The sequence below is a fragment of the Hemiscyllium ocellatum genome, chromosome 44 (assembly GCF_020745735.1).
Source record: "Hemiscyllium ocellatum isolate sHemOce1 chromosome 44, sHemOce1.pat.X.cur, whole genome shotgun sequence".
NCBI lineage: Eukaryota > Metazoa > Chordata > Chondrichthyes > Orectolobiformes > Hemiscylliidae > Hemiscyllium > Hemiscyllium ocellatum.
Window position 1 is genome coordinate 24830729 of NC_083444.1, and position 23148 is coordinate 24853876.

The 23148-nt window shown below is 54.0% G+C and overlaps 1 protein-coding gene across 1 annotated transcript; it reads left to right on the forward strand.

Moving 5' to 3' along the window:
- The first annotated feature begins 2128 nt into the window (after nt 1-2128).
- Nucleotides 2129-20453, forward strand: rangrf (RAN guanine nucleotide release factor). Its single transcript, XM_060854482.1, has 6 exons — nt 2129-2196; nt 4633-4741; nt 10683-10799; nt 12974-13136; nt 14785-14879; nt 19320-20453. Exons 2-6 carry the CDS (start codon nt 4665-4667, stop codon nt 19456-19458), a joined length of 591 nt encoding a protein of 196 aa, XP_060710465.1. The 5' UTR covers nt 2129-2196; nt 4633-4664; the 3' UTR covers nt 19459-20453.
- The last annotated feature ends 2695 nt before the right edge of the window (nt 20454-23148 follow it).

Genomic DNA, 23148 nt, shown 5'->3' on the forward strand with positions numbered 1-23148 from the left:
CTGACAGCAGCAGCAGCACCATCCGCCCCCTCCCACTGACAGCAGCAGCACCATCCCCCTGCTCCCACTGACAGCAGCAGCACCATCCGCCCCCTCCCACTGACAGCAGCAGCAGCACCATCCGCCCCCTCCCACTGACAGCAGCAGCACCATCCTCCCCCTCCCACTGACAGCAGCAGCAGCACCATCCGCCCCCTCCCACTGACAGCAGCAGCACCATCCTCCCCCTCCCACTGACAGCAGCAGCAGCACCATCCTCCCCCTCCCACTGACAGCAGCAGCACCATCCGCCCCCTCCCACTGACAGCAGCAGCAGCACCATCCGCCCCCTCCCACTGACAGCAGCAGCAGCACCATCCGCCTGCTCCCACTGACAGCAGCAGCAGCACCATCCGCCTGCTCCCACTGACAGCAGCAGCAGCACCATCCTCCCCCTCCCACTGACAGCAGCAGCACCATCCTCCCCCGCCCACTGACAGCAGCACCATCCGCCCCCTCCCACTGACAGCAGCAGCACCACCCGCCCCCTCCCACTGACAGCAGCAGCACCATCCGCCCCCTCCCACTGACAGCAGCAGCACCATCCGCCCCCTCCCACTGACAGCAGCAGCACCATCCTCCCCCTCCCACTGACAGCAGCAGCACCATCCGCCCCCTCCCACTGACAGCAGCAGCACCATCCTCCCCCTCCCACTGACATCAGCACCATCCGCCCCCTCCCACTGACAGCAGCAGCACCATCCGCCCCCTCCCACTGACAGCAGCAGCACCACCCGCCCCCTCCCACTGACAGCAGCAGCACCATCCGCCCCCTCCCACTGACAGCAGCAGCAGCACCATCCGCCCCCTCCCACTGACAGCAGCAGCAGCACCATCCGCCCCCTCCCACTGACAGCAGCAGCAGCACCATCCGCCTGCTCCCACTGACAGCAGCAGCAGCACCATCCGCCCCCTCCCACTGACAGCAGCAGCAGCACCATCCTCCCCCTCCCACTGACAGCAGCAGCACCATCCTCCCCCTCCCACTGACAGCAGCAGCAGCACCATCCGCCCCCTCCCACTGACAGCAGCAGCACCATCCGCCCCCTCCCACTGACAGCAGCAGCAGCACCATCCGCCCCCTCCCACTGACAGCAGCAGCACCATCCGCCCCCTCCCACTGACAGCAGCAGCAGCACCATCCTCCCCCTCCCACTGACAGCAGCAGCAGCACCATCCTCCCCCTCCCACTGACAGCAGCAGCACCATCCGCCCCCTCCCACTGACAACAGCAGCACCACCCGCCCCCTCCCACTGACAGCAGCACCATCCGCCCCCTCCCACTGACAGCAGCAGCACCATCCTTCCCCCTCCCACTGACAGCAGCAGCAGCACCATCCGCCCCCTCCCACTGACAGCAGCAGCAGCACCATCCGCCCCCTCCCACTGACAGCAGCAGCAGCACCATCCGCCCCCTCCCACTGACAGCAGCAGCAGCACCATCCGCCTGCTCCCACTGACAGCAGCAGCAGCACCATCCGCCCCCTCCCACTGACAGCAGCAGCAGCACCATCCGCCTGCTCCCACTGACAGCAGCAGCAGCACCATCCGCCCCCTCCCACTGACAGCAGCAGCAGCACCATCCGCCCCCTCCCACTGACAGCAGCAGCAGCACCATCCGCCTGCTCCCACTGACAGCAGCACCATCCGCCCCCTCCCACTGACAGCAGCAGCAGCACCATCCGCCTGCTCCCACTGACAGCAGCACCATCCTCCCCCTCCCACTGACAGCAGCAGCACCATCCGCCTGCTCCCACTGACAGCAGCACCATCCTCCCCCTCCCACTGACAGCAGCACCATCCGCCCCCTCCCACTGACAGCAGCAGCAGCACCATCCGCCCCCTCCCACTGACAGCAGCAGCAGCACCATCCGCCCCCTCCCACTGACAGCAGCAGCAGCACCATCCCGCTCCTGATGGCCACACGTTCCACTTTTACAGCTGCACTCCTCCATTTCCGGGAGGGATCCGGAGCCGCTTCGGCTGTTTCCGGTCCGCTCGCCCTTCGTCATTTCCGGTACACTCTCGGGTGATTCCGCTCGCCCTTCGTCATTTCCGGCACAGACTCGGGTGATTCCGGTCCCACTCGGCCACCTCCGGCCCGGCTCGGCTACTTCCGGCCTTGCTCCGATGGCAGAGGGACCAGGGACGGGAACGGTGAGGGAGAGATGGCTGCGGACGGGCGGGTGGAGCGGTTACACGGGCCGTTCCGGGCCGGGCCGGGCCCTGTGCTGTCTGAGGCGGCTCCGGACTGCGGCGAAGCTCCAATGGTTCCCATCGGGGTTCACACTGACCTCAGGATCACCCGGGCTTCCGCCACGTGCTGCTCTCCACCATTTCCAATGGAGGAGCGGGACCCCGCCCCCTGCCGCTGGTGACCCCGCCCCCTGTCGGTGCAGACCCCCGCCCCCTGTCGGTGGAGACCCCGCCCCCTGTCCGTGGAGACTCCGCCCCCTGCCGCTGGAGACCCCGCCCCTGCCGGTGGAGACTCCGCCCCCTGCCGGTGGAGACTCCGCCCCTGCCGGTGGAGACCCCGCCCCCTGTGGGTGCAGACCCCGCCCCCTGGGACGCCCCCTGCCGGTGCAGACCCCGCCCCCTGTGGGTGGAGACCCCGCCCCCTGTGGGTGCAGACCCCGCCCCCTGGGACGCCCCCTGCCGGTGCAGACCCCGCCCCCTGTGGGTGGAGACCCCGCCCCCTGTCGATACAGACCCCCGCCCCCTGTCGGTGCAGACCCCGCCCCTGTTGGTACAGGCCCCCGCCCCCCCGATACGCCCCCTGTGGGTGCAGACCCCGCCCCCTGTCGGTGGAGACCCCGCCCCCTGTCGGTGCAGTTCCCGCCCCCTGGGACGCCCCCTGCCGGTGCAGACCCCGCCCCCTGTGGGTGGAGACCCCGCCCCCTGTCGATGCAGACCCCGCCCCCTGTCGGTGCAGTTCCCGCCCCCTGGGACGCCCCTGCCGGTGGAGACCCCGCCCCCTGTCGGTGCAGTTCCCGCCCCCTGGGACGCCCCCTGCCGGTGCAGACCCCGCCCCCTGTGGGTGGAGACCCCGCCCCCTGTCGATGCAGACCCCCGCCCCCTGTCGGTGCAGACCCCGCCCCTGTTGGTACAGGCCCCCGGCCCCCCCGATACGCCCCCTGTGGGTGCAGACCCCGCCCCCTGTCGGTGGAGACCCCGCCCCCTGTCGGTGCAGACCCCGCCCCCTGTGACGCCCCTGCCGGTGCAGACCCCGCCCCCTGTCGGTGGAGACCCCGCCCCCTGTCGGTGGAGACTCCGCCCCTGCCGGTGCAGACCCCGCCCCCTGCCGGTGGAGACCCGCCCCCGTGGGTGGGGACCCCGCCCCCTGTCGGTGGAAACCCCGCCCCCTGTGGGTGGAGGCCCCGCCCCCTCTCTGTGGGCACCCCCTGCTAGCTGGGTTCATGTCCCCTGGAGTGCCCTCTACCAACAGAGTGCCCAGCTCCTGAGCACCCCATGCCCCCAGTCCTGGGGCACCCAATGCTGGTCGGGCCCCCTTCCCCTGGAGCACTCACTGCCTGTGCTGCCCAACCAACCCCCTGCCTCCTCCCATGTGAGAGTCACTGCCAGTGGGACCCCACTCCAACACTGTACCGTCTCTGATAGATATTTATCCCAATGAGAGTCACAGTCGCTGAGACTCAATGTCTGTTGCACCGAGTGCTCCCCTGCAAATCATGTGTGTGTCCCAGCCTGGACTCTCAGTGCCAGTCATAACGTGGGAACCCACCGTATTCCAGTGATAATCAATGCCAGGGGAAACATGTGAACATTGATAATGAGAGGGAGCTTTACTCTATCTAACCTAATACTGTCCGTGTCCGTGCAGTACAAATACCAAGGGGGCAGTGTCAAGGGAACATTGCCTTTGATTAAATGAGTAGAGGCAGCTTTACTTTTCAGTTCAAAAGAGTTGAGGGTGTTTTATTCTGTATCTGACCCAATGCTGTCCATGTCCTGGGGGTGTTTGATAAGGACAATGTCCAGGCTGCTCTAATTTTAATTTTAAAATGCAGAGGTATTTTTTCTTGGTATGGAACCCCTGATTGTGCCTGTCTGTGGGAGTGTTTGAGGGAGAGAAAAGTTACCGTCAGTTTAAATGTGTAGAGGAGGCTTTACTTTCAGAAGTGGAGAAAGCTTTATTCTGTATGTACCTGTCCCTGTCCTGGGAGTATTTGATGGGGATAGTGCAGAGAGCTTTATTTTTAGTTAAGAGTAGAGGCAGCTTTATATTGAACCATGTGCTGTGTGTCTGTCCCGGGCCAGTTATATAGGGAAATTATAGTTTAAAGAGGGTTTAACATATTTAATCTGTATTGTAACTTGACTGAGCAGACGATGGGCAAAGTGTCACGGGGACTTTATTTTCCATTTACTTCCATTTGAGAGGGAGCTTTATTCTGTATCTAACCCTGTGCTGTCCTTGTCTTGCGAGGTGTTAGATAGGAACAGTTCAGGGACAGTTTCCTTTTCTGTCGACGGGTCAGTTTAAGTGAGTGGGTGGAGCACTATGGTCAGCTTAATAGAGTAGAGGGAGCTTTACTCTGTATCTAACCCTTTGCTGTTCCTGTCTCTCTTCAGTGATACATTGTGTGGAACCAGTTGACGTGGCGATGAACAGTAACGTGCCTCATCCACTGTTTGGAGGCTCCTTCGAAGCAATTATCCCCCCTCACTCAGTCGATGTCAGGTAAGCAAGGAATTTGTTCCCTGTCGGTTAGCGTATTAGAGTCATAGAGATGTACAGCACGGAAACAGATCCTTTGGTCCAACCCGTCCATGCCAACCAGATATTCCAACCCAATCTAGTCCCACCTGCCAGCACCCGGCCCATATCCCTCCAAACCCTTCCTATTCATATACCCATCCAGATGCCTCTTAAATGTTACAATTGTACCAGTCTCCACCACATCCTCTGGCAGCTCATTCCATACACGTACCACCCTCTGCATGAAAAAGTTGCCCCTTAGGCCCCTTTTATATCTTTCTCCTCTCACCTTAAACCTATTCCCACTAGTTCTGGACTCCCCGACCCCATGGAAAATACTTTGCCTATTTACCCTATCCATGCCCCTCATAATTTTGTAAACCTCTATAAGGTCACCCCTCAGCCTCCGACACTCCAGGGAAAACAGCCCCAGCCTGTTCAGCCTCTCCCTGTAGCTCAGATCCTCCAACCCTGGCAACATCCTTGTAAATCTTTTCTGAACCCTTTCAAGTTTCACAACATCTGTCTGATAGGACGGAGACCAGAATTGCATGCAATATTCCAACAGTGGCCTAACCAATGTCCTGTACAGCCGCAACATGACCTCCCAACCCCTGTACTCAACACTCTGACCAATAAAGGAAAGCATACCAAACGCCTTCTTCACTATCCTATCTACCTGTTCAGCAACACTCGCTAGGACCTTACCATTAAGTGTATAAGTCCTGCTAAGATTTGCTTTCTTAAAATGCAGGACCTTGCACCTATCCAAATTAATCCATCTGCCACTTCTCAGCCCATTGGCCCATCTGATCAAGATCCTGTTGTAATCTGAGGTAACCCTCTTCGCTGTCCACTGCGGTCAGAAAGCAAGACTTTTTTTCATATTTGCTGCCTATCCCTCATTGCCCAGAGAGCAGTCAGTAACGTTATTGTGCAGCCCTGTGCAGCCAAGACCAGGTTCCTTCTCCGAGATCTCAACATTAACATTAAAGAGATCCATTTAAACGTCTGTTAACGGTGAAGAAGCTGTCCTTGAATCAATCCATGCGTGTATACAAACTTTGATATCTTCTGCCCAACAGAAGAGGGTGAAAGAAAGTATAATTGGAGTGGGAAGAGTCTTTGATTGTGTCGGTTGCTTTCCCAAGGCAGAGGGAAGTAGGGATGGAGTGGAAGCCTGGTTTGCCAGATGGACAGGGCTGTGTTCACACCTCACTGTGTTCACAACTCGCTGCAGTGTTCACACCTCACTGTGTTCATACCTCACTGTGTTCACAACTTGCTGTAGTGTTCACAACTCACTGTGGTGTTCACAACTCGCTGTGTTCACACCTCACTGTGTTCACAACTTGCTGTAGTGTTCACAACTCGCTGTGTTCACAACTCGCTGTTCTGTTCATAACTCGCTGTGTTCACACCTCACTGTGTTCACACCTCACTGTGTTCACAACTCACTGTAGTGTTCACAACTCGCTGTGTTCACAACTCGCTGTAGTGTTCACAACTCACTATAGTGTTCACAACTCGCTGTAATGTTCACAACTTGCTGTGTTCACAACTTGCTGTAGTGTTCACAACTCGCTGTGTTCACAACTCGCTGTAGTGTTCACTTCTCACTGTGTTCACAACTCAGTGTTCACAACTCAGTGTTCACAATTCGCTGTGTTCACAATTCGCTGTGTTCACAACTCGCTGTAGTGTTCACTTCTCACTGTGTTCACAACTCAGTGTTCACAACTCGCTGTGTTCACAACTCGCTGTGTTCACATCTCGCTGTAGTGTTCACAACTCAGTGTTCACAACTCACTGTGGTGTTCACAACTCGCTGTGTTCACAACTCGCTGTAGTGTTCACAACTCACTATAGTGTTCACAACTCGCTGTAATGTTCACAACTTGCTGTGTTCACAACTTGCTGTAGTGTTCACAACTCGCTGTGTTCACAACTCGCTGTAGTGTTCACTTCTCACTGTGTTCACAACTCAGTGTTCACAACTCAGTGTTCACAATTCGCTGTGTTCACAATTCGCTGTGTTCACAACTCGCTGTAGTGTTCACTTCTCACTGTGTTCACAACTCAGTGTTCACAACTCGCTGTGTTCACAACTCGCTGTGTTCACATCTCGCTGTAGTGTTCACAACTCAGTGTTCACAACTCACTGTGTTCACACCTTACTGTGTTCACAACTCGCTGTAGAGTTCACAACTCGCTGTAGTGTTCATAACTTGCTGTGTTCACAACTTGCTGTAGTGTTCACAACTCGCTGTCATGTTCACAACTCGCTGTGTTCACAACTCGCTGTAGTGTTCACAACTCACTGTAGTGTTCACAACTCGCTGTAGTGTTCACAACTCAGTGTTCACAACTCGCTGTAGTTTCTTGCAGTCTTGGGAAGCGCAGCTGCCATACTGCACTGTGATTAGATTAGATTCACTACTGTGCAGAAACAGGCCCTTCAGCCCAACAAGTCCACACCGACCCTCCGAAGCGCAACCCACCCAGACCCATTCCCCTACATTTACCTCTTCACCTAACACTACGGGCAATTTAGCATGGCCAATCCACCCTGACCTGCACATCTTTGGACTGTGGGAGGAAACCGGAACACCCGGAGGAAGCCCATGCAGACACGGGGAGAATGTGCAAACTCCACACAGATAGATGCCTGAGGCGGGAATCGAACCTGGGTCTCTGGTTCTGTGAGGCAGCAGTGCTAACCGCTGTGCCACCGTGCCACCATGATGTAGTTACATAAGGTGCTTTCTGTGGTGCGTCTATGAACACTTGTACAGACATGCCAAATTTCCTTAGCCTCCTCACACCCATACACCCCACTCCTGACCTTTGTGTGTGAGCCGGAAGCAGGTGACCCTGAACCCCCTGCTCAGTAACCTTTTGCCTCACACTGACCTCGGCCTGCCCACGTTCCGTCTGTCGGCGGTGGCTCTTATAGGTGTCAGCCTGTCCTTCCTTCGGCTCCGTTTGCCCCTCAGTGCTGGGCTGGTGGCCTGTGGAGGGCACCACAGCACAAGCTGATCTGCTGCCTACTGCTGCCTCCGAGGGGGATGAAACGGGCTGTTGAGTTATAGTTGTCACATCGCAGGCACAGTGGGGACTGTGTGGTTCATATGCAAATATAGTCACAGGGGTTCGGGCAGAAACACCCCTCACCCATCAGTCAGTCCCAGTTTGAGGCTGGAGCTCTCGTAGAACATAGAAAAGTACAGCACAGAACAGGCCCTTTGGCCCACGGTGTTGTGGCGAGGTTTAATCCTAATGTAAAATATAGTAACTTAACCTACGCACCCCTCAACTCACTGCTATCCATGTGCATGTCCAACAGTCACTTAAATGTCCCCAATGACTCTACTTTCACCACCACCACAGCTGGCAACACATTCCATGCATTCACAACTCTCTGCGTAAAGAACCTTCCTCTGACGTCTCCTTTATACCTTCCTCCTAGTATCTTCAAATTATGACTTCTCATACCAGTCAATCCTGCCCTGGGGAAAAGTCTCTGGCTATTCTCTCTATCTATTCCTCTCATTATTTTGTCCACCTCGATCAGGTCTCCTCTCTTCCTCCTTCTCTCCAGAGAGAAAAGTCTGAGCTTAGTCAATCTTTCTTCAAACGGCAAGCCCTCCAGTCCAGGCAGCATCCTGGTAAACCTTCTTCGCACCCTCTCCAAAGCCTCTGTATCTTTCCTACAGTAAGGCGACCAGAACTGGGCACAATATTCCAAGTGTGATCTCACCAGGGACTTGTAGAGCTGCAGCAAAACCTCGCAGCTCTTAAACTGAATCCCCCTTGTTAATGAAAGCCAAAACACCACTTGCTTTCTTAGCAACCCTATCCACTTGGATGGCAGCTTTGAGGGATCTATGTACGTACACGCCCAGATCCCTCTGTTCGTCCACACTGCCAAGAATCCTGTCTTTAATCCTATATTCAGCATTCGAATTCGACCTTCCAAAATGCATCCAGGTTGAACTCCATCTGCATTTCTCAGCCCAGCTCTGCATCCTGTCACGCTGCGGCCTGCGATAGCCCTCTGTTACCCAACCAATCCTGTACCCAGATCGCCAAATCTCCCTGTATCCCATGCTTCCTGACTTTATGAATGAGCCTACCATGGGGAAGCCCATATACACCACGTCCACTGCTCGACCTTTGTCGACCTGTCTTGTCATCCCAAGTGTAACTGCAGCAAAGAGATGTGAACCACAGCAGTGTCTGACCTCCTCCAGGTCTAACTGCTAATCCTGTAACTCACCATCTTACAGCACTCATCTTCTTTGGGTGTGGGGGGAGGGGGGAGCGGGGAATGAGGAAGGCGATTGGGTAGATTGGGATCCCAGAGGCCCAGGCTAAGGGTACAAGTTTGAGCCCCGCCCTGGCAGTTGGTGTAATTTAAATCCAGTGAATAAATCTGGGATACATAGCTGGTTTCAGTAAAGGTGACCATTCACTGTCATAAACCCTCCCCCCACTCTGGTTCAGTAACACTCTTGAGGGAGGGGAATCCACCATCCTTCCCTGGTCTGGCCTACACGTGACTTTTGACCCATCACAACATGGTTGACTCCGAACTGCCACCTGACAACAGCAAGTTCAAGGGCAATTGGGGATGGGTAACAAGTAGAGTCATAGAGTCCTACAGCACGGAGACAGGCCCTTCGGCCCACACTGGTCCATGCTGTCCAAAATGTCCGTCCATGCTAACCCCATTACCCTGCACGTGGCCCATATCCTCCTAACCCTTCCCTATCCATGTATTTGTCCAAATGCCTTTTAAATGTTGTTAATGTACCCGCCCCAATCAATGTGGACTTCACCAGTTTCCTCATTTCCCCTTCCCCACCTCACCCTCATTCCAAACTTCCAGCTCAGCACCGTCCCCATGACCTGTCCTACCTGCCTATCTTCCTTTCCACCTATGCACTCCAACCTCCTCTCTGACCTATTACCTTCACCCCCACCTCCATCCACCCATTGTACCCATTGCTACCTTCCCCCACCCTCCTCTCTGACCTATCACCTCCATCCCCTCCCCCACTCACCTATTGTACTCTGTGCTACTTTCTCCCCACCCCCACCCTCCTCTCATTTATCTCTCCACCCTTCAGGCTCCCTGCCTGTATTCCTGATGAAGGGCTTTTGCCCTAAACGTCGATTTTACTGCTCCTCGGATGCTGCCTGAACTGCTGTGCTTTTCCAGCACCACTAATCCACTTCCACTAGCAGCTCATTCCATCTGCGTACCAGCCTCTGGGGGGAAAAAAAAGTTTACCCCTCAGGTTCCCTTTTATTCTTTCCCCTCTCACCTTAACCTGATGGCCTCGAGTCCTCGATTCCCCAACCCTGGGGGAAAGACTGAGTGCGTTCACCTCTTATGATTTTACACACCTCTATAAAGGTCCCCCTTCAGTCTCCTTCCCAGCTTGTCCATAAGAGTGGAAATAAGGCCATTCAGCCCATCGAGTCCACTCCGCCATTCCAGCCTCTTCCTGTAACTCAAACCATTGAGTCCTGGCAACTTCCTTGTAAATTTCTTCTACACTATTTCCAACTTAATAACATCCTTCCTGTAAAATCTCTGAGATTGCTGTTTAAAGCTGTCAGCCAGCACTCTACAACTGGACCAGGTCAACAGCTGCACTCCGGGATCTCTTACTCAATGAGATCCTCCTGGCCTCGTTCCAGTCGCTCTGCACCACACCAATTCCCTCAACCAGCAATGCTCAGTCACAGCAATGTCGACTGTCAGCAGTAACTCACCAATGGTCAAACCCAATGACCGTTCCCATCATGAAGGATAAGGACAGCTGACACATGGGAGCATTGCCACCGAGCCGTTCACCATCCTGACAGAACACAGCGCGGTGGATTTTTACTTTGGTCTCCTTCTCTCCCCCAGTGAAATGCGTGAAGTCCCTGATAACCAGGAGGTGTTTGTTCACAGCGACACAGACCAGAGCATCATCATCGAGCTGCTGGAGCACCAGGCTCACGTTGCTGATCAGGAAGCAGCCAGGTCAGGCCAGGCCAGTGACTGCAACCGCAGCACCGCTCTCCGAGTGGGGGGGGGTGGGGGTGGTGGTTGTTGGGGTGGGGGGGTTGTGGTGGTTTTGAGGGTGGGGTGTGGGATGGGGTTGTGAGGGTGGGATTGTGAGGGTGGGGGGTGTGGTGGTTGTGAGGGTGGGGGGTGTGGGATGGAGTTGTTGGGGTGGGGGGTGTGGGATGGGGTTGTGAGGGGGGTGTGTGGTGGTTGTTGGGGTGGGGGATGTGGGATGGGGTTTGTTGGGGTGGGGGGTGTGGGATGGGGTCTGTTGGGGTGAGGGGGTGTGGTGGTTGTGAGGGTGGTGGTGTGTGGGTGGGTGTTGGGGTGGGGGGTGTGGGATGGGGTTGTTGGGGTGGGAGGTGTGGTGGTTGTGAGGGTGGTGGTGTGTGGGTGGGTGTTGTTGGGGTGGGGGTTGTGGTGGTTGTGAGGGTGGGGGATGTGGGATGGGGTTGTTGGGGTGGGGGGGTGTGGTGGTTGTGAGGGTGGTGGTGTGTGGGTGGGTGTTGTTGGGGTGGTGGGTGTGGTGGTTGTGAGGGTGGGGGGTGTGGGATGGGGTTGTTGGGTGGGGGTGTGGTGGTTGTGAGGGTGGGGGGTGTGGGATGGGGTTGTTGGGTTGGGGGGTTGTGGTGGTTGTGAGGGTGGGGGTGTGGGATGGGGTTGTTTGGGGTGGGGTGGTTGTGAGGGTGGGGGGTGTGGGATGGGGTTGTTGGATGGGGGGGTGTGGTGGTTGTGAGGGTGGGGGGTGTGGGATGGGGTTGTTGGGGTGGGGGGGTGTGGTGGTTGTGAGAGTGGGGGGTGTGGGATGGTGTTTGTTGGGGTGGGGTGGTTGTGGTTGTGAGGGTGGGGTGTGGGATGGGGTTGTTGGGTGGGGGGAGGTGGCGGTTGTGAGGGTGGTGGTGTGTGGGTGGGGGAGTGTGGGTGGGGGTGGGGAGGCTGGGATAGTGTTTGGGTGGGTGAGTGTGGGTGGTGGTGGGTGTGGTGGTTGTGAGGGTGGGGATGTGGGATAGGGTTGTTGGGTGGGGGGGGTGTGGTGGTTGTGAGGGTGGTGGTGTGTGGGTGGGTGTTGTTGGGGTGGGGGGTGTGGTGGTTGTGAGGGTGGGGGGTGTGGGATGGGGGTTGTTGGGGTGGGGGGGGGTGGTGGTTATGAGGGTGTGGGGTTGGGGGGTGTGGTGGTTGTGAGGGTGGGGAGGGTGTGATGGTGTGTGGGTGGGGTAGTGGGGGTGGGGAGGCTGGGATGGTGTGTGTGTGGGGGAGTTTGGGATGGTGTGTGTGGGGGGACTGTGGGTGGGGGTGGGGGTGGGGAGGCTGGGATGGTGGTAGGGAGGCTGGGATGGGGGTAGGGAGGCTGGGATGGTGGGTGGGGGGGTGGGGGTAGGGAGGCTGGGATGGTGAGTGGGGGGGTGGGGGTAGGGAGGCTGGGATGGTGTGTGGGTGGGGTGGGGAGGCTGGGATGGTGTGTGGGTGTGGGGGAGTGTGGGTGGGGTGGGGAGGCTGGGATGGTGGTAGGGAGGCTGGGATGGTGTGTGGGTGGGGGGGAGTGTGGGTGGTGGTGGAGTGTGGTGGTTGTGAGGGTCGTGGTGTGGGATGGGGGTTGTTGGGGTGGATGGGTGTGGTGGTTGTGAGGGTGGGGAGGCTGGGATGGTGTGTGGGTGGGGGGGAGTGTGGATGGGGTGGGGAGGCTGGGATGGTGTGTGGGTGGGGGGGAGTGTGGGGGGGGTGGGGAGGCTGCGTTGGTGTGTGGGTGGGGGGCAGTGTGGGGGGAGGGGGTGGGGTGGTGATGGGATATGGGAAGGTAGCTGGTTATGGGTGATTGTTGGTGGTGGGCGGTTTCCCTGGGGGCTGGGGCAGGGGGTGTGGTTGGTGGTGGTTAGAGTGGGAGTGTAGGGAGGGAGTGGGAAGCTGTGCCTGGAATTAGCTTGGAGCAGGATGGACGCCTGTGGGACTAACAGCAACAGCATTGAAAAGGCCAACAGTTAGCGCGGGATTGTGGCCTGTCCATTTAAAGACGCCATTTTAATCTTTCCGGGTTGGGAGACAAGCTGCCCACGGCTCTTGCTGAACCGGGATTGGCTGAGATTCTCTGTTGCTGCGCCGGCTATATAAATGCAGGTTGTTGCTGGAGATTCAGCGCTACTTTGTGTTGTCAGGTACCACTTTGCTGACCTCGCGGGCAGTAACGATGCAACGGGGGTGGACGGTGCAGAGATTCTGAGCGTGGAACCCGTCAGCAGTGAGCAGCTGACACTGCAAGATCCCAGCAGCGCCTGGTTCCTCTCCGGGAGGCAGCAGGTGGCAAAGTTCAACGAGGAGGTACGTGGCAGAACGCCGGCCCACCAGGCCCCAACCGCCAGAAGGAGATATCAGGGATGAATGACCAAATCAGTGGGAGGCAAGGTGGCTCAGTGGTTAGCACTGCTGCCCCCCCAGCGTCAGGGACCCAGGTTCGATTCCAGCCTCGGGTGACTGTCTGTGTGGAGTTTGCACATTCTCCCCGTGTCTGTGTGGGTTTCCTCCCACAGTCCAAAGATGTGCAGGTCAGGGTGAATTGGCCGTGCTAACTTACCCTATAGTGTTAGGTGCATTTGTCAGGGTAAATATAGAGTTGGAGTAAAAAGTGAGGTCCCCTCCCCTATCAGCGTTCCGCAAAGACCACTCCCTTCGTGACTCCCTTGTCAGGTCCACACCCCCCACCAACCCAACCTCCACTCCCGGCACCTTCCCCTGCAACCGCAGGAAATGTAAAACTTGTGCCCACACCTCCTCCCTTACCTCTCTCCAAGGCCCCAAGGGATCCTTCCATATCCGCCACAAATTCACCTGCACCTCCACACACATCATCTATTGCATCCGCTGCACCCGATGTGGCCTCCTCTATATTGGGGAGACGGGCCGCCTATTTGCGGAACGCTTCAGGGAACACCTCAGGGACGCCTGGACCAACCAACCCAACCACCCCGTGGCTCAACACTTTAACTCTCCCTCCCACTCCACCGAGGACATGCAGGTCCTTGGACTCCTCCATCGCCAGAACATAACAACACGACGGCTGGAGGAGGAGCGCCTCATCTTCCGCCTGGGAACCCTCCAACCACAAGGGATGAACTCAGATTTCTCCAGTTTCCTCATTTCCCCTCCCCCCACCTTGTCTCAGTCGATTCCCTTGAACTCAGTACCGCCCTCCTAACCTGCAATCTTCTTCCTGACCTCTCCACCCCCACCCCACTCCGGCCTATCACCCTCACCTTGACCTCCTTCCACTTATCACATCTCCATCGCCCCTCCCCCAAGTCCCTCCTCCCTACCTTTTATCTTAGCCTGCTGGACACACTTTCCTCATTCCCGAAGAAGGGCTTATGCCCGAAACGTCGAATTTCCTGTTCCTTGGATGCTGCCTGACCTGCTGTGCTTAAACCAGCAACACATTAAATATAGAGTTGGAGAGTGCGTCAGGGTGGGTTACTGTTCGGAGGGTCGGTGTGGACAGGTTGGGCCGAAGGGCCTGTGTCCATATGGTAGGGCATCTATCTAATTTTTAAAAAGAGGGATGTTTGAAAGGAGGTGTGGGGGGCACAGGGAGCTGAAGGTCCAACTGCAAATGGGGGGGTCATTAATACTGAAGGTGGAGGTGCTAAAGGCTGGGATTGAAGGTGGGCAGGGAACCTAGAAGGTGTGGGGTCAGAGGTTACAGGGTGTGGAAGATGGTGTGGATTGGAGGATGAGAATGAGCTTTTATATCAGACCCTGCTGGTGCAGAGGCTACGGGCGTACAGGGGATCAGGGGGACTTGAATAAGTGAGCATGTGGGGCAGCAGAGTTTGTGTGGATCTCTGGGCTTGGGAGAGCGTTTTATCACTGAAGTCAGTCAGTACAGCTCCAGTGACCATCAGGCTACTGTTGGGAACAATGTGATTTGCCTGTTTTGTCTTAATCTACTTCTGTCTTTTTTATTTTGTAACAGGCTAGGAATACTGTGACAATTCACCTGGCCCTGTTCAGACTCCCACAGTACTCCACTGATATCCTCATTACATTCAATGATCCCACAGTAATCAGGTAATTGATCACTAACTAGCTTGGAATGAGAAGAATTGCAGAAGGAACAGAAATCTTTTTTTTTTGCCCAGAAACCTGTTTTCCTTTTCAAGTATTTCTTCCTTTTTTGAAAGTTTCTTTAGAACCTGCTCCCACTGCTCTTTCATAGACCATAGAACAGTGCAGGCCCTTCCACCCTCAATGTTGTACTGGCCTCCTCTAAGATCACACTAGCTGACATACCCTTCATTGTACTGCCAATCCAAGCACTTCTCCAAGAGTCACTTAAATGTCCCTCCTGTCTCTGACTGTACTCCCCCCGCTGGCAGTGCTTTCCACACACCCCCCACTCTCTGTTAAGAGAGTCTTCTGACACCTCCCCTAAACCTTCCTCCAATCACATGACAGTTATACCCCCTCGTGATAGCCATTTCCGCCCTGGGAAGAAGGTCTCTGGCTCTCCACTCTATCTATGGCTCTCATCATCTTGTACATGTATATCAGATCAACTCTCATCATTTAGTGTGGTACGGTGGCACAGTGGTTAGCACTGCTGCCTCACAGTACCAGGGACCCCGGTTTGATTCCCACCTTGGGCAACTCTCTGTGTGGAGTTTGCACGTTCTCCCCGTGTCTGTGTGGGTTTCCTCTGGGTGCTCCGGTTTCCTCCCACAGTCCAAAGATGTGCAGGTTAGGGTGAATTGGCCATGCTAAATTGCCCGTAGTGTTAGATACATTAGTCAGGGGCAAATGTATGGGAATGGGTCTGGGTGGGTTGCTCTTCGGAGGGTTGGTGTGGACTTGTTGGGCCGAAGGGCCTGTTTCCACGCTGTAGGGAATCTGATCTAATCCAATGAGAAAAGCCCTAGCTCCCTCAGCCTTTCTTCATAACACACAAAAGAGTCTGGGCCCTCCAGGGGGAATTTGAGGGTAGTAGTCCATTGAAGAAGAGAAAGTTGGGGAGGACAGGGTTACAGATTATCGAAGGTCCTCGCCTGATAATCTTCCCTTCACTGAAAAGCAGACAGACTGGCCACTCAGCTGGGTGCTGGAGTTGGGATCTTCCCATGTCCTGAGAGCACAGTACATTCGGTTGTGCCAACTCCACAGGGAGAGGTTGAACAGGTTGGGACTATACGGTTTGGGGTTGAGAAGAGTGAGAGGCCATCCTGGGTCATGTACCTTAGTAACTCACCCAAGCTCCTTAGACAGCACTGTCATGACAGGACGGTGAACCCTTCTGTTAGTTAACCCAAACACCCAGACAAACTCACCTCACCTCGTCATCTGTGAAAGTATGATTAGATTACTTACAGTGTGCAAACAGGCCCTTCGGCCCAACAAGTCCACACCGACCCGCTGAATCGCAACCCACCCAGACCCATTCCCCTACACCTAACACTACGGGCAATTTAGCATGGCCAATTCACCTGACCCGCACATCTTTGGACTGTGGGAGGAAACCAGAGCACCCGGAGGAAACCCACACAGACACGGGGAGAATGTGCAAACTCCACACAGAGAGTCACCCGAGGCGGGAATCGAACCCGGGTCCCTGGCGCTGGGAGGCAGCAGTGCCACCCACTATGAGTAACAGAGAACTCCCAACTTCCACTATTTAAAGAAAATAATATTAGTGTATTCCTTAACTCTGAAAGTGACCATTAAACAACAACTATTTACAATACTTAAGCATCCTTTCTTTTAAAGGCACTGTATATGCTTCAACTTTGTAAACTTGTTGAAAGGTAAGATTCTGATGGGGGGGGGGGAGGTGTTTGACAGGGTGGATGCTGTCCCTGATGGGAGAGAATGGAACTAGGGGACGCAGTTTAAAAATAAGGGGTCTCCCATTTAAAATGGGGCTGAGCAGGAATTTCAGAAGGTCATTAGCCCAACTCTCCCATACCGTCTCGTTTTCACAAATAAACCAGTCCCGTTTATCTGCATTTGGACCATATCCCTCGAAATGTTTCTTAAATGACAAAGTTAAACTCGCTACTACCACTAGTTCCAGATCCTCACGCCCCTCTGTGTGAAACTGTTACCCCTCTGGACCCTTTTGCCATTACTGTTGGGAATTTTTCTCCCCCAGAGAACATTGGAGTTTGGGTCATCAAATATACTCAAGGCCGTGTTAGGCAGATTGTTGATTGGTGAGGGAATCAAAGGATATGGAGGGATGTAGAAACCGGGGTAGACCATTTGACCTTTCAACCCTGCTCCGCCATTAAATATGGTCATGGCTTATCCTGTATCTCAACATTATATTGCCGCACTCTCGAAGCCTTTGATGCCATCAAAATCTAAAAATGTTTCTGTCCCCATTCTTGGATATATTCAGTGACTTGGCCTTCTGTGGTAGAGAATTCCACAGCTTGACCGCCCTTTGAGTGAAGAAATGTTTCTTTGTCTCAGTCCTGAATGGTCTACCCTGATTCCTGAGACAGTGTCCCCTGGTTCTAGAAAAACTCCAGAAAATACAGGCCCAGTTGAACCAGTCTGTCCTTTTGGGCAGTGGTGCTTTACCCGGATGAGCTTTATAAACCTCCACTATCCTCCCTCTCTGGCAAGTATAACCTCCCAAAGCTGTGGTCTCACCAAGGCCTTGTATAGGTCCAGGAAAACATCCCTACTTCTGAACTCTGACCCGCCAAGGCACCATTACCTCATTACTTGCTGCACCTACCTGTCTCCTTTCATTGACTGGTGGACAAGAACACCCTTTGTACAGTCACGTTTCCCAATCTATCCCAATTAAACAATATTCCTTTCTGTTTTTCACCACCAACTCCACATTGAGCCGCATCTGCCATGTATTTCCCCACTCACTTCCTCTTGTTTAAACTAGTTTGAACCTCTCTGAACCTGCTTCACAATTCACAATCCCACCTAGTTTTGTGTTACCATCAAACTTGGAAATGTTGCATTTGGTTCTTTCTGGGTCATTCATGTAAATCCGTGTGTCACTGGAGCCCAGGCACTGACCCTGCTGAATGCTAGCTGCTGCTCAGAAAATGTCCTATTTATTCCTATCCTTTGGTTCCTGTCTGACAACCAATTTTCCATCAGTACCAATATAATACACCTTCTCGTGTGTGCTTTAGCTTGTTCCCTGAAACTCACATGAAGGACATTATCAAAACGCTTCCGAAAATCCAAATTTGTCACAGCCACTGGTTCTCCCGTATCTATTCTCTGAGTTACATCTTCAAAAAATCTCCAGTGGATTTGTTAAGCGTGATCTGCCTTTCATGGCAGACAGGAAAGTGGGATTATGGCCATTATCTAATGGATGGCAGAGTAAGTCCAAGGGGCTGAATGGCCTTCCCCTAATTCAGATGTTGCTATATTCTAGGGTAAAGTGGAGTCGCAGGTAGATAGGATAGTGAAGGTGGTGTTTGGTAAACTTTCTTTTATTGGTTATAGTATTGAGTACAGGAGTTGGGAGGTCATGTTGCAGCTGTACAGGACATTGGTTAGGCCACTGTTGGAATATTGTGTGCAATTCTGGTCTCCTTCCTATCGGAAAGATGTTGTGAAACTTGAAAGGGTTCAGAAAAGATTTACAAGGATGTTGCCAGGGTTGGAGGGTTTGAGCTACAGGGAGAGGCTGAACAGGCAGCACGGTGGCACAGTGGTTAGCACTGCTGCCTCACAGCGCCAGAGACCCAGGTTCAATTCCCAACTCAGATGACTGACTGTGTGGAGTTTGCACATTCTCCCTGTGTCTGCGTGGGTTTCCTCCGGGTGCTCCGGTTTCCTCCCACAGTCCAAAGATGTGCAGGTTAGGTGAATTGGCCATGCTAAATTGCCCGTAGTGTTAGGTACTAGGGGTAAATGTAGGGGAATGGGTGGGTTGCGCTTCGGCGGGTCGGTGTGGACTTGTTGGGCCGAAGGGCCTGTTTCCACACTGTAAGTAATCTAAAAAAAGGCTGGGGCTGTTTTCCCTGGAGCGTTGGAGTCTGAGGGGTGACCTTATAGAGGTTTATAAAATCATGAGGGGCATGGATAGGATAAATAGACAAAGTTTTTTCCCTGGGGTGGGGGAGTCCAGAACTAGAGGGCATAGGTTTAGGGTGAGAGGGGAAAGATATAAAAGAGACCTGAGGGACAACTTTTTTCCCACAGAGGGTGGTACGTGTATGGAATGAGCTGTCAGAGGATGTGGTGGAGGCTGGTACAATTACAACATTTAAGAGGCATTTGGATGGGGATATGAATAGGAAGGGTTTGGAGGGATATGGGCCGGGTGCTGGCAGGTGGGACTAGATTGGGTTGGGATATCTGGTCAGCATGGACAGGTTGGACTGAAGGGTCTGTTTCTGTGTTGCACATCTCTATGACTCTATTACAGCTATCGGGGGTGTCCAAGCTCTTGGGGATTGTGACAATTCTTGGTGCAGTCATTTTCTTTAACTGTGGCTCTCTCGTTTTTCTCTTTCCCTGTCCCATCACTAGTCCTTTTAGCAGTAGCGTGGGTGGGAGCTCTGCGCAGGCAGGAGATTCCTCTGCCAGCGCTGCCCCCCACTGGACCCTGGAGCAGTTCCGAACCATCATCCAGTCCTTCAGGCTCCTGGATCCAACCATCTTCTCCTGAACGCACGTGCCTTGTGGTCAGACCTCACACCGTGGAGATGGCGAGAGTCTCGTTCCTCTTCCGCTTGCACACCGATTGAGGCAAACCCTATTGTGGACGGATATGTGGACGGATTTTGCAGTCTTGGAAGGACGCTTTCATCGAAAAAGGATGAGGTATCCATGCTGCTAGATCGTACAGGCCTGTGGAGGAATAGGGGGAGACCACTCAGACCCGGATCGACCTTCCATTGAAATTCACGGCTGGTCTGTGGTCATCAAAAGGAAAATATCAGATTTAAAATTCGACAATTGACCCTGCATCAGTGATATTTGTGGAAGAGAATTCCAAATTTCCATCTCCTTCACTTTGTCAAAGTGATTGCTCCTGAAAGGGCTGGATCACATTTTCATTCTTTGCCTCTGAGTCTGGGATTTTCCAACCCCCCCCGAAGCAATTTCTCCCTCCCCATGGTGTTTGTTTCTCTCGATATCTTGAAAGCTTTGAGGATGCCACCCTTTAATCTTCGAAATTCCGTAAGACAGACGAGCAGAAATTAGGCCATGCAGCCCATCCAAATCCATGAACAGTTGCGATGTTGCTGTGAAAACATCGAACCAGGGCAGTGAATTGTGAAGCCATGTTTGCAGACTGGTGTCTGTCCACCTGCATGATTGTACTTCACTCTGATTAATCCCTTAGTGATGCTTCCCTCGTCCAGTTATACTTCTCAAAGGTAAACCAGAAGGGTTCTGATCCCATCCAACTCCGATCTTCCCTGTGGGCTGGTGTTTTCACAGACCCTGGCACTTTCCCAATCACCTCAATGCCACCCCCTCCCAGTAGCTCCTTCCTCCTTCACCCTTTGCCCTTGCTCATGCTGCGCCCGGAATCTCCTGCCTGATTCATCCACCACTTGTGGCAGTGGAGAGAGGGCCATGCCCTCACCCAGGAGCCTGTCCGTCTCAGGCTGTGCTGAAAGCTGTGTTGTGTCTGGGTACCCTCAGGGCTGTTAGTGGGCGCACATGTGTGTGGTGGGGGGGGGGGGGGGGGGGGGGGAGGGAGGGGACAGAGACGCCTATTCCACAGTAGAATGCTCCGCAAACCCATCTCAATCCAGCCCTTTCTCCCCTTCCAGTTGACAGCTGGGTATCACATGGGAGCCCTCACCAGCTTCCTTTATGCTGCTGAGGAGGTGCACTGTGGATCACGTGACGACTACCCAGTGAGGTTTACAGTCATAGAGATGTACAGCATGGAAATCGACCCTTCGGTCCGACCCGGCCATACCGACCCAATATCCCAACCCAATCTAGTCCCACCTGCCAGCACCTGGCCCATATCCCTCCAAACCCTTCCTATTCATATACCCATCCAAATACCTCTTAAATGTTGCAATTGTACCAGCCTCCACCACATCCTCTGGCAGCTCATTCCATACACGTACCACCCTCTGCGTGAAAAAGTTGCCTCTCGGGTCTCTTTTATATCTTTCCCCTCTCACCCTAAACCCTATACCCTTTAGTTCTGGACTCTCCCACACCAGGGAAGAAACTTTGTCTGTTTATGCTATCCATGCTCCTCATGATTTTATACACCTCTAAAAGGTCACCCCTCAGCCTCCGAGGCTAGAGGCTGAATGGTTTGAAATTGACCATTTCTGATTCACATCTGGGTACTTTGCTGGCTTGTAAAGGTTTGAGTTATTTGATATGCATTGTATAATTTATTTGCATGGGTGTTGTGTGTTGCTAACACAGTAAGCTATTTCAGAGGACCAGGCAATTGAATGGTTTATTTCTTGAATGAACAGAGATGGTGTTAAACCACAGAGCAGCGCTGGTGACCAGAGATGGTGTTAAACCACAGAGCACCCCCTCCAACCCTATTTTGATTTAGTTCCTGCCCTCCCCTTCACTGTTTGATCACACAGCATTGCCCTTTGATGTGAAGGGCACTGCTTGTCACAGGCCACTCGGGTGTTTCCTATCTTCCTATAATAAAAAAAAACAGGTGTCTCTTCCTGATGGTGGAAATTGAATAAAGATTCATGCACTTTGTGTCTCTGTGTCTGACACCTGCACACACACACAGCATGGGGGCTGGGGAAAAATAAGCACTACCGCAGTTAGGTGGGAGTGTGGGATTAAAATAAAAGAGAAAAAAAAAGTTAAAAAGAAAAAAGAGGGAAAAAAGAAAAAAAAATTAAACCACAGAGCAGCGGTGGTGACCGGAGATGGTGTTAAACCACAGAGCAGTCCTGGTGACCAGAGATGGTGTTAAACCACAGAGCAGCGCTGGTGACCAGAGACGGTGTTAAACCACAGAGCAGCCCTGGTGACCAGAGACGGTGCTAAACCACAGAGCAGCGCTGGTGACCGGAGATGGTGTTAAACCACAGAGCAGTCCTGGTGACCAGAGATGGGGTTAAACCACAGAGTAGTCCTGGTGACCGGAGACGGTGTTAAACCACAGAATAGACCTGGTGACCAGAGATGGTGTTAAACCACAGAGCAGCGCTGGTGACCAGAGATGGGGTTAAACCACAGAGCAGCCCTGGTGACCAGAGATGGTGTTAAAACACAGAGCAGCGCTGGTGACCAGAGATGGGGTTAAACCACAGAGCAGTCCTGGTGACCAGAGATGGGGTTAAACCACAGAGCAGCGCTGGTGACCAGAGATGGTGTTAAACCACGGAGCAGCCCTGGTGACCAGAGATGGTGTTAAACCACAGAGCAGCGCTGGTGACCAGAGATGGTGCTAAACCACAGAGCAGCGCTGGTGACCAGAGATGGGGTTAAACCACAGAGCAGCGCTGGTGACCAGAGATGGGGTTAAACCACAGAGTAGACCTGGTGAACAGAGATGGTGTTAAACCACAGAGCTGTCCTGGTGACCAGAGATGGTGTTAAACCACAGAGCAGCGCTGGTGACCAGAGATGGTGTTAAACCACACAGCAGAGATGGTGTTGAAACACAGAGCAACGCTGGTGACCAGTGATGGGGTTAAACCACAGAACCACGCTGGTGACCAGAGATGGTGTTAAACCACAGAGCAGTCCTGGTGACCAGAGATGGTGTTAAACCAAAGAGCAGCGCTGGTGACCAGAGATGGTGTTAAACCAAAGAGCAGCGCTGGTTACCAGAGATGGTGTTAAACCACAGAGCAGCGATGGTGACCAGAGATGGTGATAAACTACAGAGCAGCGCTGGTGACCAGAGACGGTGTTAAACCACAGAGCAGCGCTGGTGACCGGAGATGGTGTTAAAGCACAGAGCAGTCCTGGTGACCAGAGATGGGGTAAAACCATAGAGCAGTCCTGGTGACCTGAGATGGGGATAAACCACAGAGCAGCCCTGGTGACCAGAGATGGGGTTAAACCACAGAAGAGCGCTGGTGGATAGAGATGGTGTTAAACCACAGAGCGGCCCTGGTGACCAGAGATGGTGTTAAACCACAGAGCAGCGCTGGTGACCAGAGTTGTGGTTAAACCACAGAGCAGTCCTGGTGACCAGAGATGGTGTTAAACCACAGAGCAGCGCTGGTGACCGGAGATGGTGTTAAACCACAGAGCAGTCCTGGTGACCAGAGATGGTGTTAAACCACAGAGCAGCGCTGGTGACCAGAGTTGTGGTTAAACCACAGAGCAGCCCTGGTGATCAGAGATGGGGTTAAACCACAGAGCAGCACTGGTGACCGGAGATGATGTT